At 46.5% G+C, this 15,453-nt stretch overlaps 1 protein-coding gene across 1 annotated transcript; it reads right to left on the reverse strand.

Annotated features, from left to right (window-relative positions):
• Nucleotides 1-3,713: 3,713 nt before the first annotated feature.
• On the reverse strand, nt 3,714-9,465 carry LOC133096692 (GTPase IMAP family member 6-like). The gene is made up of 3 exons (XM_061198291.1): nt 9,175-9,465; nt 7,012-7,099; nt 3,714-4,720 (listed from the first exon to the last, which is right to left on the reverse strand). Exons 1-3 carry the CDS (start codon nt 9,334-9,336, stop codon nt 3,714-3,716), a joined length of 1,257 nt encoding a protein of 418 aa, XP_061054274.1. The 5' UTR covers nt 9,337-9,465.
• Nucleotides 9,466-15,453: the final 5,988 nt, after the last annotated feature.

Below are 15,453 nucleotides of genomic sequence, written 5' to 3' on the forward strand. Positions count from 1 at the left end.
ATAAACCGTATTTAAACTTAATGACCAACTACGAAGTAGATAGGTATCACTATAACCCATGCTGTCTACACAAAGTATTCAAATAAAAGTATTACATCACTGCATTAGGAAGATTATTCAAAGGGAATCAATCTTCTAACATTGTCTAGATCAATGATGTACATACGTTCTCATACTAGAAACAATAAATGTGGCCAAAATTTACATTGCAATACAGCAATAATATGTGATACAACAGTTAGAGTGAAGTGTATTTCTACCCAAACAACAAAGCTGTGTTTCATGGTAAAATATTTTACAGTGCTTCAGTGTTTAAGTTTAAATTAAAACAAATTATCATGAAATAAAAGTTAAAATTCAATTTCTCAGGTACACCAGCTACATTTCAAGGGCTCAATAACCACATATGGTAGCTGGTGGCTACCATATTGGATATTGCAATTTCTAGAAAATACTCAAATATTTGGAAATTAAACACATACTCCTAAGTAATCCATGAGTGAAAAAAGCTATCACAAAGAATATGCAAAATATTATAAACTGAGTGATAGTGAAAACAGAATACACAAAAATTTGTGAGATGTAGATAAACATGTGTAGAGGGAAATTTTATAGCTTTCTATCCTTATGTTAGAAAAGAAGAATTTTTAATAGTGTACAGGATATTGTCGATAGTATGTTGTAGGGACTCTGGATATTATTATGCTCTTCTGAAGAGTGCTGTGTTTGCTCTAGCAGGCACTTAAATTACTGGCAGATCCCTTTGAACTTGGGAAGGCTTGGTTGTCGACGTCATCAGCAAGGGGCTATTCCAATTTTGCTCTTTTAGGGCAAGTCCCTTAGTCCTGATGTGATTTTACTCCCGTTGGTATTTCAGTGGAATACTTGGTGGACCGGAATCTCAAATTTTGTCTTTGCTGCTGAGGGCAACTGCTGAAATCTCTAACTAGCTCTTTCAGCCTTCCAAAAGAAGTTTCCCCTGGACCCCTTAGAGACTGCCGTTCATGGGTCAGCCAAAGATTTGAAGGGAGTTTATATGAAGAATTTCTAATGCTCCCACCCAACCCCCTGTGTGGCTCCTTTTGGGAGTTCTCCGTCAATTTCTACCCTCTCTGGCTGCCCCCAAACTCAATCCTCTTCCTCTCAGGTCACTGTGAATTTCTGCTTGAGCGATATCCCTGGGTCAGCAGGATGGGAAAGTGCTCTCGGGGGAAAGCCACATAAAAGTGGCAGCTGCATGGCCCCTTATGTTAAGTGTCAGTTCCTTATAGTGTCTCCCTGTATTTGGTCACTTCTCAGTATCTTCTAACAGTTGTTTAGAAATTCTCATTATTTTGAATTTTCTACATAGTGTAAGAATGTCATTACGGGAGGATTGGGAGCTGGAAACCTTCCCTGGGATTTTTAGCCGCTGCTTTGACCCACCAAGGAGGAAGCAGCCCATGCGCTCACTGGGCCCTTCGGATTCTCCAGATCTGTGTTTTTCATGCTTTGCTCCAGTGTAGAGATATTTTTTGAGAATAATGAATTCCAAAGTTCACTATTTTCACAGCCTTGGCCAAGACAACCCTCTCTGCTCCCCCTGCCCCCACCCTCACCCACACCACTTCTTTCCTATTGGTACACAGACCATGGAGTTTCCGGAACATACCGACACATGCCTTCCCCGTTCTCTGATGCTGAGGGCGTGATGGCATGAAGCAACATCTATCCCTCCTTCTGAAAAGTCGTGGGAGGTATTTTCCCTGATTTTTAGTAATAAAGGAGAGAAAACCCCATATTCGATATAATTTTAAACAATTCCTTTAGAATTTTTAATGAATGACATGTTTTGAGTGACGTGCCATTTAGAGTCTCTGGATGGGTGTCATTTGGTCAAGTGCTTTTATTTTCCATTATGAAATCAATCAAGCCAGCAGAGTTCAAACAGAAGTACCTAAATTAAAGAAATTTATCTTCTTCTCCTAAAGGAAATGCAAATGATTTTAGCTTTGACTTCAATAGCTCTGAAGTCATGAGTCTATTCACTTAGAAACAAGATGGCCTTAATTCACTTATCCTGGAGGCATTTACCAATTCTCCCAATTTTTTAATGTTTTAGATTTTTAATGTAACTTAAAGATTTTCTTTTAACATTGTGTAAATTTATGGTGTGCAGGGTGTTACTTTGGTACGTTTATATATTGTAGTATGGCTGCTGTTGTAACAATATTCATCACATCACGTACTTAGAGTACAATGTTACTGTCTACATTCAATATACTGGACCTTAGATCTCTATGGCTTATTTAGTGCTTGTTACACGTTTGTACCCTTAAATACCACCAGTCTTATCCCCTGTGCCCCTACCTCCTGGTAACCACCGTTCTACTCTTTCTCTAAACAGGTTTGACATTTTAGATTCCACATATAAGTGATATATATTACACAGTACTTGTCTTTCTCTGACTTATCTTACTTCCAATCCTCCCAAATTTAATACATAAATGTAAGACAATTCCAACTGGAATCCCAACAAGATTCTTTTATGAAAATTAAACACAGCGATTTTAACTTTCACCCAGAAGAATAAATGCCTGAAAATAACAAAGGAAATACAAAAATGGAGACTGGGGAGGAAATCGGTGTGTCACATATAATCAAAGCCACTCTAATCAAATCCATGTTTTATTCATGCAGGAGTAGAAAAGTCAGAAGACAAGAACAGAACCGAAAATCCTGACAGAGATCTTAGGGAATATGAAAAATTAACATATGATAAATGTTGCGTTCCAGTTCAGCGGGACACGGATCACCTACTTAATAAATGGTCTGGCACAAAGGCTATCTTAAGCATACACCAAAATAAGTCTCTGTTCTGCCTCGAGACACTTGTCTGAATCTTTTAGCAAAAGAAAGGCTTAAGCTTTCTTAGGAGTCCGCTGCGCCTGGAGAAGATGACAGCCGCGTGTTGCAGGGCTCTCCCCATCAGCCCGGCAGGCTGCTCCCTAGGACGTTTTACATCATTCACCTGCTTCCTTTCTTGGCAGCTTCCCTTTCTTCTCTGTCTCCCCCCATTCTATGCACCAAAATACCTTGCTGGGGACCCACCTACACACCAAGACACACCCCACCCACACTTTCTCCCCACTCTCAAGGGAGAAGGGAAGCGGCTGCAGGTGAAGCAGAGGTGGGGCTGAACATCGCCTCTGTTCTCTATGGCAGGACGGCAGGCATCACGAGGGGCAGCAACAGGTGTGTGACCTCCCTAGTCCGAGTCTGCCTCAGGGAAGTGCTCCTCTCCGCCCAGGCCCACTCGGCACCTCCGGGGGCCTCCATGTCCTGCAGCCAGGTCTAGGCTCCATTTCTTGACCAGACCTGGCCCCCTGGATACCCCTGCCCCGCTGTGCTCATCATCCCACCAAGAGGTTCCCACGGGGCTCCTTTGCTGCGATTGGGTAGCCTCTTTCAAGAGTGACTAAAAGGGCTGCGCCTTCTACCCCTCCCGCTTCTACTTGCTTTCTCCTCCCCAGCCCAGTGCCTGCCCTGCCCCACATGGCGCAGGGCCTTCAAAGTCATCGGCAAGGACACAGCCCAAGAGATGCAGAGGCACCTGGTCGACATCCCACACTGATCTGCTACATCGACGTTTAAGCGGTGACTCCAGTGGCCAGGATGCTGTGGGAGTTACACGGACGAATGAGGCTCGGGCCTGCCCGCAGGAAGCTGTGCTTCTATCGGTGTCCTACTGCAGACTCGTAATGCCAAGGAGACGTGAGGATGGAGAGGCACGGAGGAGGAAGGGCCCGCGTGTTCTGGAAGGTGTGATGAAGGACCTGGGAACTCAGGAGCCCGCGCACCGCTCGCCACCCCAGACCCTGCCCTGGACACAGGGAGGGGCGGTGACCTGTGGGACGGAGAGAGCAAGTGAGGTGCTGGAAGCCAGACTCCGGGGCCGAGGGAGGCCGGCAGGAAGCAGCCGTGGCTGCGTGAAATGCAGCGCGTGTCCTCGCTGAGCCCTTCCCTGGCCCTGGGGGCCCTGGGGGCCCTGGGGGCCCTGGGGGGGGGGCCCGCCCCTCCCGCCCTCGCTGGCGCAGAACGTGCCGCTGGGGGGAGCGGTAAGCCTGGCGGCTGTAGTAACGGCCTTCGTGCTCCCACAGGACGCCTTCGATGTGTCGCATGAGCTCCTTCAGCTGGGCCTCCTGCTCCGCCCCCTGCGCCTTGTTGTTGAAGCCGCAGTGTCGCCGCTCGCAGAGGACGTCCAGCTTGGCGAGCTCCCGGTTGTCGGTCTCTCGCAGGTACTTCTCCAGGGAGCCGCCGTCCAGGTCCTCCTTGCGCGTGAACACCAGGATGGTGCGGGCCAGGATGCCGGCCCCGAAGAGCTCCTGGAGGCGCCCGACCGCCTCCCGATCCTCCTCGGTGAAGCGGCCCAGCGGCGTCACCAGGAGCACCGCGTGCGGCCCCGCCGAGGAGAAGGCGATGGCTTCGCAGCCGCCCCGAGCGCGCCCTGGCGGCGCCGCCCCCGGGGACAGGAGGCCGGGGGTGTCGATGACCTCGAGCTCCTTCCCCGCCCACGCTCGGCGCCCCCGCTGGAAGGCCTTGGTCACGGGCCTAGCGCTGACCTTGGACTCGAACACTCTCCGGCCGAGGATGCTGTTTCCTGTTGCGCTTTTCCCGCTTCCGGGTTTTCCCACCAGGATGAGCCTCAGCCTCTGCGGGGTCCCTTCATCCTCCCTCAGCCCTGGAAGCATCAAGAGAAGGTGGGGGACCGGGGTTAGAGCCCATCCACCCACGTTAGCCTCACCAGGGGCAGAATGTCCGGGGGGGGGGGTGGTGGTGGGTAGGAGAAGGAAAGACCGGCATCAGCATCTGAGACGTGCCCTAGGCTCACGTTCTTTCCTTCCCTCTCTCTTTTTGTAACTTTTAGGAAAAAATTATGGTAGAATATACATAACAGGAAGTTTACCATTTTCACCATTTTTAGGTGTAGCATTAAGTTCCTTCATATTGTTGTGCAATCATCACCACTGTGCAGCTCAAGAATTTTCCATCTTCCCAAACTGAAACCCTGTCCCCGTTAAACGGTAGCGCCCCGTTCCTCCCTCCCCCTAACGCCTGATAACCACTATTCTTTCGGTCTCTATGGGTTTGACTATTCTAGGGACCTCATATAAGTGGAATCAGGCAATAGTTGCCCTATTGTGTCTGGCTTATTTCACTTAGCATAATGTTTTCAAGGTTCATCGACGTTGTAGCATGTGTCAGAACTTCCCTCCTTTTTAAGGCTGAATAATATTCCACTGTAGGTGTAGACCACATTGTGTTTATTCATATATATATATATATGGACTTTGGGGTTGTTTCCACCTTTTTGCTACTGTGAATAATGCTGCTATGAACCTTCGCGCACATATGTTCAATATCTGTTTCAGTTCTTTGGGCTATATTCCCAGAAGGGGAATTGCTGGATGATATGGTAGAAAGCTACATTTTATGTTTAGGTTTTGAAACTTCTTCTCAGGGTCACCTATGTGGGAATCATCCCATCATAAATTGGGACCCTGAGCTTCCTCGAGTACCTCTGATTGGAGACCCTTCTCAGGAAGAGTGGTGAAATTGAAAGCACGCATCCTCTGTGTCGGTCCTCTCCCTGACGTGATCGACCACGTCACATTACCTTTAGTTTTCCCAGCGAGGAGTGTTGTGAGGGTGGGTTCTTTACAGCCCTACCCCCAGCTCCACAGCACAGCTGCACACTAGGGTCACATCCCTAAGCTATATTCTTGGAGCTGGGGCTGGACGTTCTCACCCAGCAGAACGTCAGAGCCATCAGCCGCGAGAAGCTTTGTCATGCCAATCGAATACTTAGAAACCCAATGTCCAGATTTTTTAGAAATGACCGGAGCTGGAGGGCAGGAAGGGAATTCCCTTCTCGTGGCTTTGCAGGTCCCAGGAGCCAGAGCACATAGAGAAGAGCCAAACCCCAGCCGGTTTCCAAGTCTGCTCCACATTGAAGACATCGATGTGTCTCAGTGACAGAGCCCCGGCCTCCTGAAAGTAGGACCGGCACCGCCTTCTTCCAAATCTCCCAGCAACCAGTTCTGACTGGATGATATTGGCTCCCTCCAGCTTCCCTCAGGTGGCTTGAAAGGAATTTGAGTGGATGGGTGGGAGTTTCACAGAAGCAGGGAGGGTGCAGTGTTCATCTCCACCCTCCAATGTGAAGCTGGAGGGAGACAGGGGTCTCCCGTCTGGGCAAGCCTGGAGGCGCCCACGCCATTGGACTTTAAAGCCAGATTTTTAAAGTAATGCTTAATCTCGATTGCTGCCAAAAAAGGGGAAATCAGGTGTTGGCACTTGTATTGTAATTTTCCTTTGCAGCTTATTAATATGGCTTTCTCTCAATGGCTCAGGTCACTGAAGTTCATATAGTAAAAAAAATCAGTCGTGTTGATATGCATGATGAATCACAAATCAATTCTTCTGGCCAGGAAAGTGGATGGATTTCCCGCATTCCTATATTCCTAAATTCTGTTTCCTCAGGCTAGATGGCAAAGTTGAGCCCATGAAAGTTAAGCCCCTGACCCTGATGCAACAGCTTTTGTGGGGAGGGAGCCCCTTGGGAAGACGGAGCCCGGTCCTGGGGGCACCTGAGTGCATCCTGCTTGTTCACTAGTACTTTGCAGCCCTCGTGACCCTGAGAGCTCTCACACTTGAGCCAGCAAGATGCCCACACGGAGGCCTGGGGCGAGTCATTTTTCATACCCACTCAGCACATCCTTCCTGTGACTCAGTGAAGGGGCAGTTGGTGCTGTCCCTCACCCCTTCGGCCCACTGCGCCCATCAGGGACCTTTCCCTCCTATCTGGCCAGGATGAAGAGAAGCCCAACCCAAACGCCCTTCGATGGCCGCCGGGTGGGCAAATCTCTGACAGGCGGAACTCCTGCTGCCTCTCCCAGCGTACCCCCTGCACCTCACAGGTCCCCCGACCATGCCTCTCTCAAGTTTATGTCTGCTGTAAAGATGTTTTACCTCCTGACCCATCTTGTGTAGGATCCTGAGACAGGCCTTCCTCGCGATTCTCCGGGAAAATGAGTTCTTCATATTCTTCTTCCTCCGACTAGAAAAAAATAATCATATGTCTTACTGATTTTTCCACCGAGTTTTAAGAGGCACCTGACTTTTGCCTTTCTCTTGCCAAAAGGAAGTTGTTTGCATTGGTTTGGGGGGGAGAGAAGGAGTAGGGGGGAGTCTAAGACACCCTCTACATCCTTTAGGGCCCCTGTTTCCTCCTTTCTCCCCCTGCACTGTGGTCTCCATTTTGGGGTGATTCTGTGATGGAGAGAAAGGATCAGGGATGCATCCTGACAGATACTGCCCTGGGAGCAGTGGCCAGCGTGCCTGGGGGACGTGAGCAGGCAGTTGCTGGAGGGGCGGGTGAGGGGCTCTTGGGGCCAGAATGATCTGTGGGGAGAGCGTGGCAGCAAGGGCTGCAGAGGCCAAGAGCTGGGCGGTGAGGAGGACGGCGGACTCGGACAGGCTCCCTCTCCACGTGGGGCCCAGTCCTGGTCCTGCTGGGGGCCCGGGGGACTCGGCGCTCCTCCCCAGGCCAGCAACTAGGTGGTCGCACTGCCTGGGCCTCAGTGTCCCTGGAGGTGTGAATGCTGGGCCACAACTACATGTTCGTGACATCTCTTCCCTGTAGAAGATTCCAACACATTTTTTAACCTTCTGTAGAGCGATTCCTAGTCCTCTTTGCGAAGGAGGGCCGTGTCACCCACCCGGGAACTCCTGTCACCCTGAGGAGAGAGCAGCGTATCCTGCCTTCAATCCGTGCCACGCTGCAGCCCAACACGGTTCCCCGTTTCAGGAGCCCATCGTGTTGTATCTGCTTGGTATTCTCTGTGGGATGGGGAGGGAACCGTGTGGCCCCATGACTTTTTCTGGAATGTGTAGGACACTCAGAGACAATCACAGTCAGATGACATTCTCCAGATGGAGGCTCTGAGTTGAAGGGGATGGTAACTCCGGGGGAACGTCCATAGACATAGCTTTCCCGTCGCCACAGCATCCCTGGGGGGCTAAGGCTCTCTGCTCACCTGGCCCACCACCTCAGTCCTCGCCAGATCCCAGGGGCTGGCCGGGGAACTGCGGGGCTGTGGCCGCAGGACTGGGGGTTCAGTGATGTCAGCTCTAACGTGCCAACTGAGAGTGGACCCAGCCCAGGAGGTTTGGTGACTTTCCAGGGAGAGTGACCAGGCCAGGTGAGCATCTTCACCCAGACCTGTTCAGCCGCATTCTCGTGAGGACGCAGGCTTTTACCTCTCAAAGGGGCCCCCGTCTTTGCAAAGTGGAGATCCCTCAATCTCTTTGTCCTTGGTGCCCTTACATCATTGGTGGAAACGGAGGCAGCACTTCACCCAGGAAACCTCCTTCCTCCTCTAGAGAGAAGGGTGGTGAGAAGAAGATACAGGCCAGGCCGGGACCAGGGCAGGTGGGTGAGGCAGACCCTGCGCTCCACCCTCGCGCCCAGACAGCGCGTCTGCACGGCCCCTGGCCGTCTCAGCCTACACCCTGCCCGACAGGGCATCACACGTGTGCCACGTGCCACAGGGTTTGTCTCCAACACGGAGCAGATACGTCACCTTTGTGAGGTTTCTCAGGAAAACAGTGAAACTCACAGAAGCATCTTGCCCAGGAGCAAGCAGTGAGTTCCAGGCAGAGCATAAAAGGTTCAAGGTTCTCCTGACTTCTTAGCCCTGGCTCCTCTTATTGTACCTCAGACATGTGTGCACACACACACACACACACACACACACACACTACTTACACACATACACTCACAAAAGTACGAACACACACAAACATAGCACACACATACCTACACAACACACATGAACATATATATTCACAAACACAACACACAAACACATACATACACGAACACGAACATGAGACACATGCCACTCACACATATACTCACAAACATATAAACATACCTACAACACACACACACACACATAACACACACAGAAAACCCGCATACACTCACCTACACACAAAGAGACATACACAACACACACATACACACACACACACTACCCACACCATGCCCACTACACACTCTCAGACACGACACACACACAAACACAAATACACATCACACACAGACAGTCCCCACACACTCGGACTTACCGCCCCGCTGCCCGCTGGGCAGGAGGAATGCCCATGTCCTGTGTCTGCCGGGGTCGCGGGCACTCGTGAATGCTTTGTTTCCCATTTTAGAGGTGCCACATTGCAGGCTGAATGGAGAAGGTAAAAGAAAGTGTCCCAGGCGTATGAATAGATAGAGAACATAGCTTATAGTTTTTCAGCAAAATGTGATCTGAAAGCTCAACTCAAGAACTGCCCTTGAAAGCACAGCCGTGAGCTGTGAGCTGAGGGAAGAGGAAGTGGTAGGAACAGCAAGGCCGGCCCTCCCGACTCAGAAAGCTCTGCCGGCTGCACTTCCTCTGCAGCCTTGATAACAGCCACAGGAAAAACAAGAACACGCGTATTGTTATTATTTTTATTCTGAACTAGCACAGCTACAACCCAGAGGCTTAAAGCAAAGCAGCAGATCTCTCAGAAAATGTTGCGCCGGGGGAATGATTTTTTACTGATTTCCTCCCTTTTTTGAGAATTACCCAATTCCTGCAGACATCCTCTGCCTTCCGGGTCATGACGGATATTCACTGTCTCTCTTCCTCCCCCAGGCTCCTCCTTCAGCCACTCCACTGGCTGTCCAGGGTCTCCAGCTTGCTGACCCTACATCTTGGGACTCATCAGCTCCATAATCCCATGGACCAGAGGAGCCACACGAGCCAATTCTTTATAATAAGCCTCTCTACATGTGTGTGTGTACACACACACACACACACACACACACATTCTGTGTTTGAAAATTCCAAAATCTGTGTCACATCTGAGTCTGGGTCTAATGTTTGCTTTGTGTGTTTTCTCCTGCCTTTCAGCACGCCCTGGAATGTTGTTGAAAGTCAAACATGATAGGTCAGATATTAGGAACTGAGGTGAATAGGCCTATGGTGTGAGATTTGATGTTGATCTGGCTACAAGCTGTGTTTAATGTTTGTTGTAGCTGTAGGTGCTAGAGGCCTCAGTTTCCTCTAGTGCCCTTGTTTTGTCTCCCCCATTGTCTGGGGGTTTCCCTAAAACCCCTTCTTAAATAGAGCTTGTGCCTTGCTGTTCTCTCAGCTTTCATTCACTGTTTTCATACTGGAGTCCTGCTGATGTGGGGTAGGGAGTGAAGGAGGGGAAGCATCCTGTTGGGACTGAATCTCACTTTTACAGTGGGTCTGTGTTCCTGGGCTGTGAGCATCACAATTTTTTTTTTTTTTAAGCTTTTCCTCCTCTTCTCCCCCTTTAGGTGATTCAGGCCAAGTATAGTCCCTTCCCACCTTTCCCACCTCATTTTATCACAGGATCTTTCTTTCCTTCTATGCTCTGGCCTTGAAGAACTTTTTCTAGTTACTTGAATACTTCATTCCCACCTTTCTTTCCTGGAACTACTGTAAAGAGCTGGAACCAAAAGCTTTCTCAGGGAGTGTATTCTATTGACAAAAAGATTTTGATAAAGATTTTGGAGGTTTAATGGTGGTTTGGAGGATTAAAATGTTCACTAACACTATTTTAAACTTTTTTCTAGTGGAAATATATACTGAAACCATAAAAGACAAAGAAACTCTATGTATAAAAAATGTAAAGGTGGATGTGAAATTATCATTATTTGTAGATGCTATGATTATATATCCAGGAAGAAGCAAGAGAATAAACTGATAAACTACTATAAACAATGGGAGAATTTAGTAAATTGATGGATGCAAAATTAAATAAAAACCATTAAAACTGTCTAACATACAAACAATAGCCAATTAGGTGTAACTTATGACTTTTAAAACAACAACAAAAAAATAAAAAGCCTGAGAATAAACTTTAAAATTGTGTAAAAAAAATCTAATAAAGAAAACCTTGAGAAACTTCTGAGGGTATGAAGCAAAGAGAAATCTCCCATGTTTAGTGAAAATGTATATTAGTAGAACCACTTTGGAAAACTCTGTGGAGTATCTCGGAAACCTGAATATCACATACACATGGTCAACCTTCACCATTCTACCTCAAGGTGCATATCCAACAGTAATGTGTGTGTGTGCCAACAAAAGGTAATGTCTACAATATTTATAGCAGGATACACAGAATAGCAAAAACTGGATACAGTGTAAATGCCCTCAACACAAAAAAGAAAGAAAGGAAGGGATATGGTAACTACGTGAGGTGGTGGATATGTTAATTAGTTTGATTGTGGTGACTGTTTCACAATGTATATATCAAATCATCAAGTTGTATACCTTCAATACATATAATTATAATTTGTCAATTATAGTCCAATAAAGCCTGGAAAATAAAATAGCTGAAAAAATGGTTTTAAAATGAAAAAGCAAAAACAGTATGGTCCAAATTAATGGGGTTAATTATATAAATTATGTCTTCATATTATAAATCATATATATTGGGTTATATTCATACAATGGAATAGTATATAGCAATGAAATGCACAATTTATTGATACATATAACAATATAGATACATCTCAAAACATAATGGTAAGCAAAAAAAAAAGCCAGATACAAAATAATACATAATGCATGATTTCATTGATATAAAGTACAAGAACAGCTAAAACTAATCTAAGCTATTACAAGTTCAGCCAGAGATCACCCCTACAGGGCATAAGCGGGGCCTTTGGGACAGAGGTCCCCAACATTTTTGGCAACAGGGACCGGTGTCATGGAAGACAATTTTTGCACGGACAGGGAGGGGGTGGGGTGCTGGTTCAGGCAATAATGCCATTGGATGGGGAGATGGTTCAGGCGGTAATGCAAGCGATGGGGAGCGATGGGGAGTGACAGGTGAAGCTTCGCTTGCTCGCCCGCTGCTCACCTCCTGCTGTGCCGCCCGGTTCCTAACAGGCTGTGGACCGGTACCGGTCCACCGCCCCGGGGGTTGAGGACCCCTGCTTTGGGGCGCCAGCAACATTCTGTGTCTTTAGCTGAGTGCTTGTTACTTGGATGTGTTCAGTTTGTGACAACTGACAATTTAGTGAGCTGTAAACATATATGAGCCCTTTCCTCTATTAGTACTATACTGCGGGGACTTTCCTGGTGGTCCAGTGGTAAAGAATCCACTTTCCAATGCAGGGGACGCGGGTTCCATCTCTGGTCGGGAAACTAAGATCCCAAATGCTGCGGGACAACTAAGCCGCTGCACCACAACTACTGAGCTCGCGCACCACACGAGAGAGCCTGCATGCCGCAAACTACAGGGCCCATGTGCCCTGGAGCCCGTGCGCTACAACTAGAGAGAGAAAACCCGCATGCCACAACTAGAGAGAAGCCCGCACTGCAACTAGAGAGAAACCCGAGCAGATTGCTCACCATAATGAAAAGATCCCACATGCCACAGCAAAGATCCTGAGTGCTGCAACTAAGACCTGATGCAGCAGCCCCCCCAAAAATATAAGGAAAATAAATAAATAAATATTTTTAAAAAATACTATACTGCACAAAAACTTAAAATTGAAAACAAAAAGAAGAAAGTGACTAATGAACACACACAAGATCATAGACTAGAAAATGCAAGTGTATGCAACATGCCGGGAAAGAACACTATCATGAAAATGTCAGTACATTCTTTTATTCAATGCCGATTTTTTAAACACTATTTTATTTATTTTATTTATTTATGGCTGTGTTGGGTCTTCGTTTCTGTGCGAGGGCTTCCTCTAGTTGTGGCAAGCGGGGGCCACTCCTCATCGCGGTGCAATGCCGATTTTTTTAAAGGTCCTTGTAATTTTCTTTTTTTATACTGGATAGGGAAGTTGGTTCTAAAGTACAGATGAAAATACACCTGTAAGTATAGCCAGCTTCCAGAAGGACTAAAACAATCTCATACGATGGAGTCACCAGGAAATGACCCGAGCCCTACGTTCCACAACCTGGGTGCCCCAGATGCTAAGCCAGGACCCCTTCTCCCCAATTCTTCCCCGCTTCCCACCCAACTCAGAGAGGAAGATTACACTGTGTGCTTCGATGGGAATCACTGGCTGAGTTCACCAGGAGCAGATTCTGAGATGAAAATGTGCAGGCGTGAAATTCATTCAGGAGTGCTCTTGGGATCAAAACCTGTGGGAGAGTGAAGGAAGCAGGACTGGGCAGAAGGAGACACTGGGCTGCGATGAGTCACAGCAGAGGCCTCGGTCAACCTTACCAGGAGCTGGAGCTACGATGGCGGCACAGAGCTGTCCCAAACTGGGGGCTTTATACCTCTACATCGACCAGTCAGAAGATGTGACTGCCCTGGGATGGGCGGACGATCTTGGAGGAGCTGAATCTCTTCAGCTGAGAGTAATCCTGAGGGGATGCCTCAAGGTTATGGGGAGGGGGTCAGCTGTGAGTTACCCACCATCAACACTCCTATCAGCTGGGAGACTGGGGGCTTCAGTCCTGAAATGGCGGTGGGGGTGGATCTCAGAAGCAGACCAGAGCATATACTATACTCAGGAGCAAAATTTGGGCCATCTCACCGTCATCAAAATGTCTACAAGTACCAAATGCTGGAGAGGGTGTGGAGAAAAAGGAACCCTCCTACACTGTTCATGGTCATCTAAATTGGTGCAGCCACTATGGAAAACAGTATGGAGGTTCCCTAAAAAACTAAAAATGTGTTTACCATATGATTCTGCAATCCCACTCCTGGGCATATATCTGGAAAAGACAAAAACTCTAATTTGAAAAGATTCATGCACCTCAATGTTTATAACAGCACTATTTACAATAACCAAGACATGGAAGCAACCTAAATGTTCACCGACAGGTGAATAGATAAAGATGATGTGGGAGATATATATATATATATATATATATATATATATATATATATATATATATATATATATATATATATATATATATATATATATAGTGGAATATTACTCAACCATAAAAAAAGAATGAAATAATGCCATTTGCAGCAGCGTGGATGGACCTAGAGATTATCATATTAAGTGAAGTAAGTCACAGAAAGACGAATATTATATGATACCAATTATATGTGGAATCTAAAACACAATTGAACTTATGTACAAAACGGATATAGACTCACAGACAAAGAAAACAGAGTTAGTTACCAGAGGGGATAGGGGGAGGGATAAATGAGGAGTTTGGGATTAGCAGGTGCAAACTACTACATATAAAATAGATAAACAACAAGGACCTACTGTATAGCACAGAGAACTCTATTCAGTATCTTATAACAACCTATAATGGAAAAGAATCTGAAAATCTGATATATATATCAATTTGGTATACACCTGAAACTAACACAACATTGTAAATCAGCTGTAGTTTTGTTTTTAAAAATTGGGGCCATTTCACAGGGTTTTCCAGAGCCAACACTAAAATCCAAAGCAATGACTAAGATTTTGGGCATCTTAGTAGTACAGCAGGTGCATGGAGGTAAAGGTTTCAGCTAGGCAACCCTGAAGCACCAATCAAATTACCAGGCAACACTTTCTTTTTCTGTTTAAATACAAAATGTCTTCATCGGCTGCACCCAATCCAAGCTTCTGTGGTCAGAGATTTCAGAAGGAGCAAACACACTTTTCTTTAAAGGAAAGCAAATACCAGTTCAGATAGTTTTCTTGGAGAGAACTTGAGATCTCATCAATTTTGCAAGAGAATGTGACTGGTCAAGAACAGGGCCAATGGAACTTGTAAGTGGGCTGGGGGGAGAGAGGGGCGACAGGAAAGAGCAATAGATAGGGGGCCTGGGTGAGAGTGGAAAGGTTGTAGGAGGAGAAGCTGAGAGATTTATTTGTGTGATGTCCATACATCTCATATTTAACAGGACAGACCTTTTTTTTTTATGCTTACGAAAGTTTTAGTTGTTATAAGAATTCTTTATGATAGAATGTTAGGTATAAAAATCAGGATATAAAATCATTAATATATTACCATTGAAAAAACAAGGCACACAAAAAGAAGGAAAGATGTTCATATTAAACAGCCTCTAATTTGGGAGTGGAACTATATATAATTTTTATTCTCTTCTCAAACTGCTCTCTATTTTACTGAGTTTTTAACAATGTGCCCCTATTTTAATGACAAACATTTATTGCAAAATGTAGACAAAAGGTTAGTGTTTTTATAAAATTTAACACTTAAAAAGTTTTTTTCTGGCATGATATATGGAAAATTCTGACTCTGGAGCAAAGGTGCCCAAACTACGCTCCAAGGGCTATATAGAGCCTGCTGCCTGTTTGTAAATAAAGATTCAGTGTAACATAGCTACTTCGCCCATCTACTAGTTTACTATGATCTGGGGCTGCTTTTGTGTTCCAACATCAGAGTTGAGTGATTG

Source organism: Eubalaena glacialis, chromosome 8, assembly GCF_028564815.1.
Source record: "Eubalaena glacialis isolate mEubGla1 chromosome 8, mEubGla1.1.hap2.+ XY, whole genome shotgun sequence".
Taxonomy (NCBI): Eukaryota; Metazoa; Chordata; class Mammalia; order Artiodactyla; family Balaenidae; genus Eubalaena; species Eubalaena glacialis.

Excerpts from the sequence above, each read along its gene's own strand:
- LOC133096692 (XM_061198291.1), bottom strand. The coding sequence starts at position 9,336 with ATGTTCTCTATCTATTCATACGCCTGGGACACTTTCTTTTACCTTCTC. Across the intron at positions 7,100-9,174 it reads GCCCAGCGGGCAGCGGGGCG|TCGGAGGAAGAAGAATATGA; the intron begins GTAAGTCCGAGT and ends ATTTTTTTCTAG. Across the intron at positions 4,721-7,011 it reads TACACAAGATGGGTCAGGAG|GGCTGAGGGAGGATGAAGGG; the intron begins GTAAAACATCTT and ends TGATGCTTCCAG.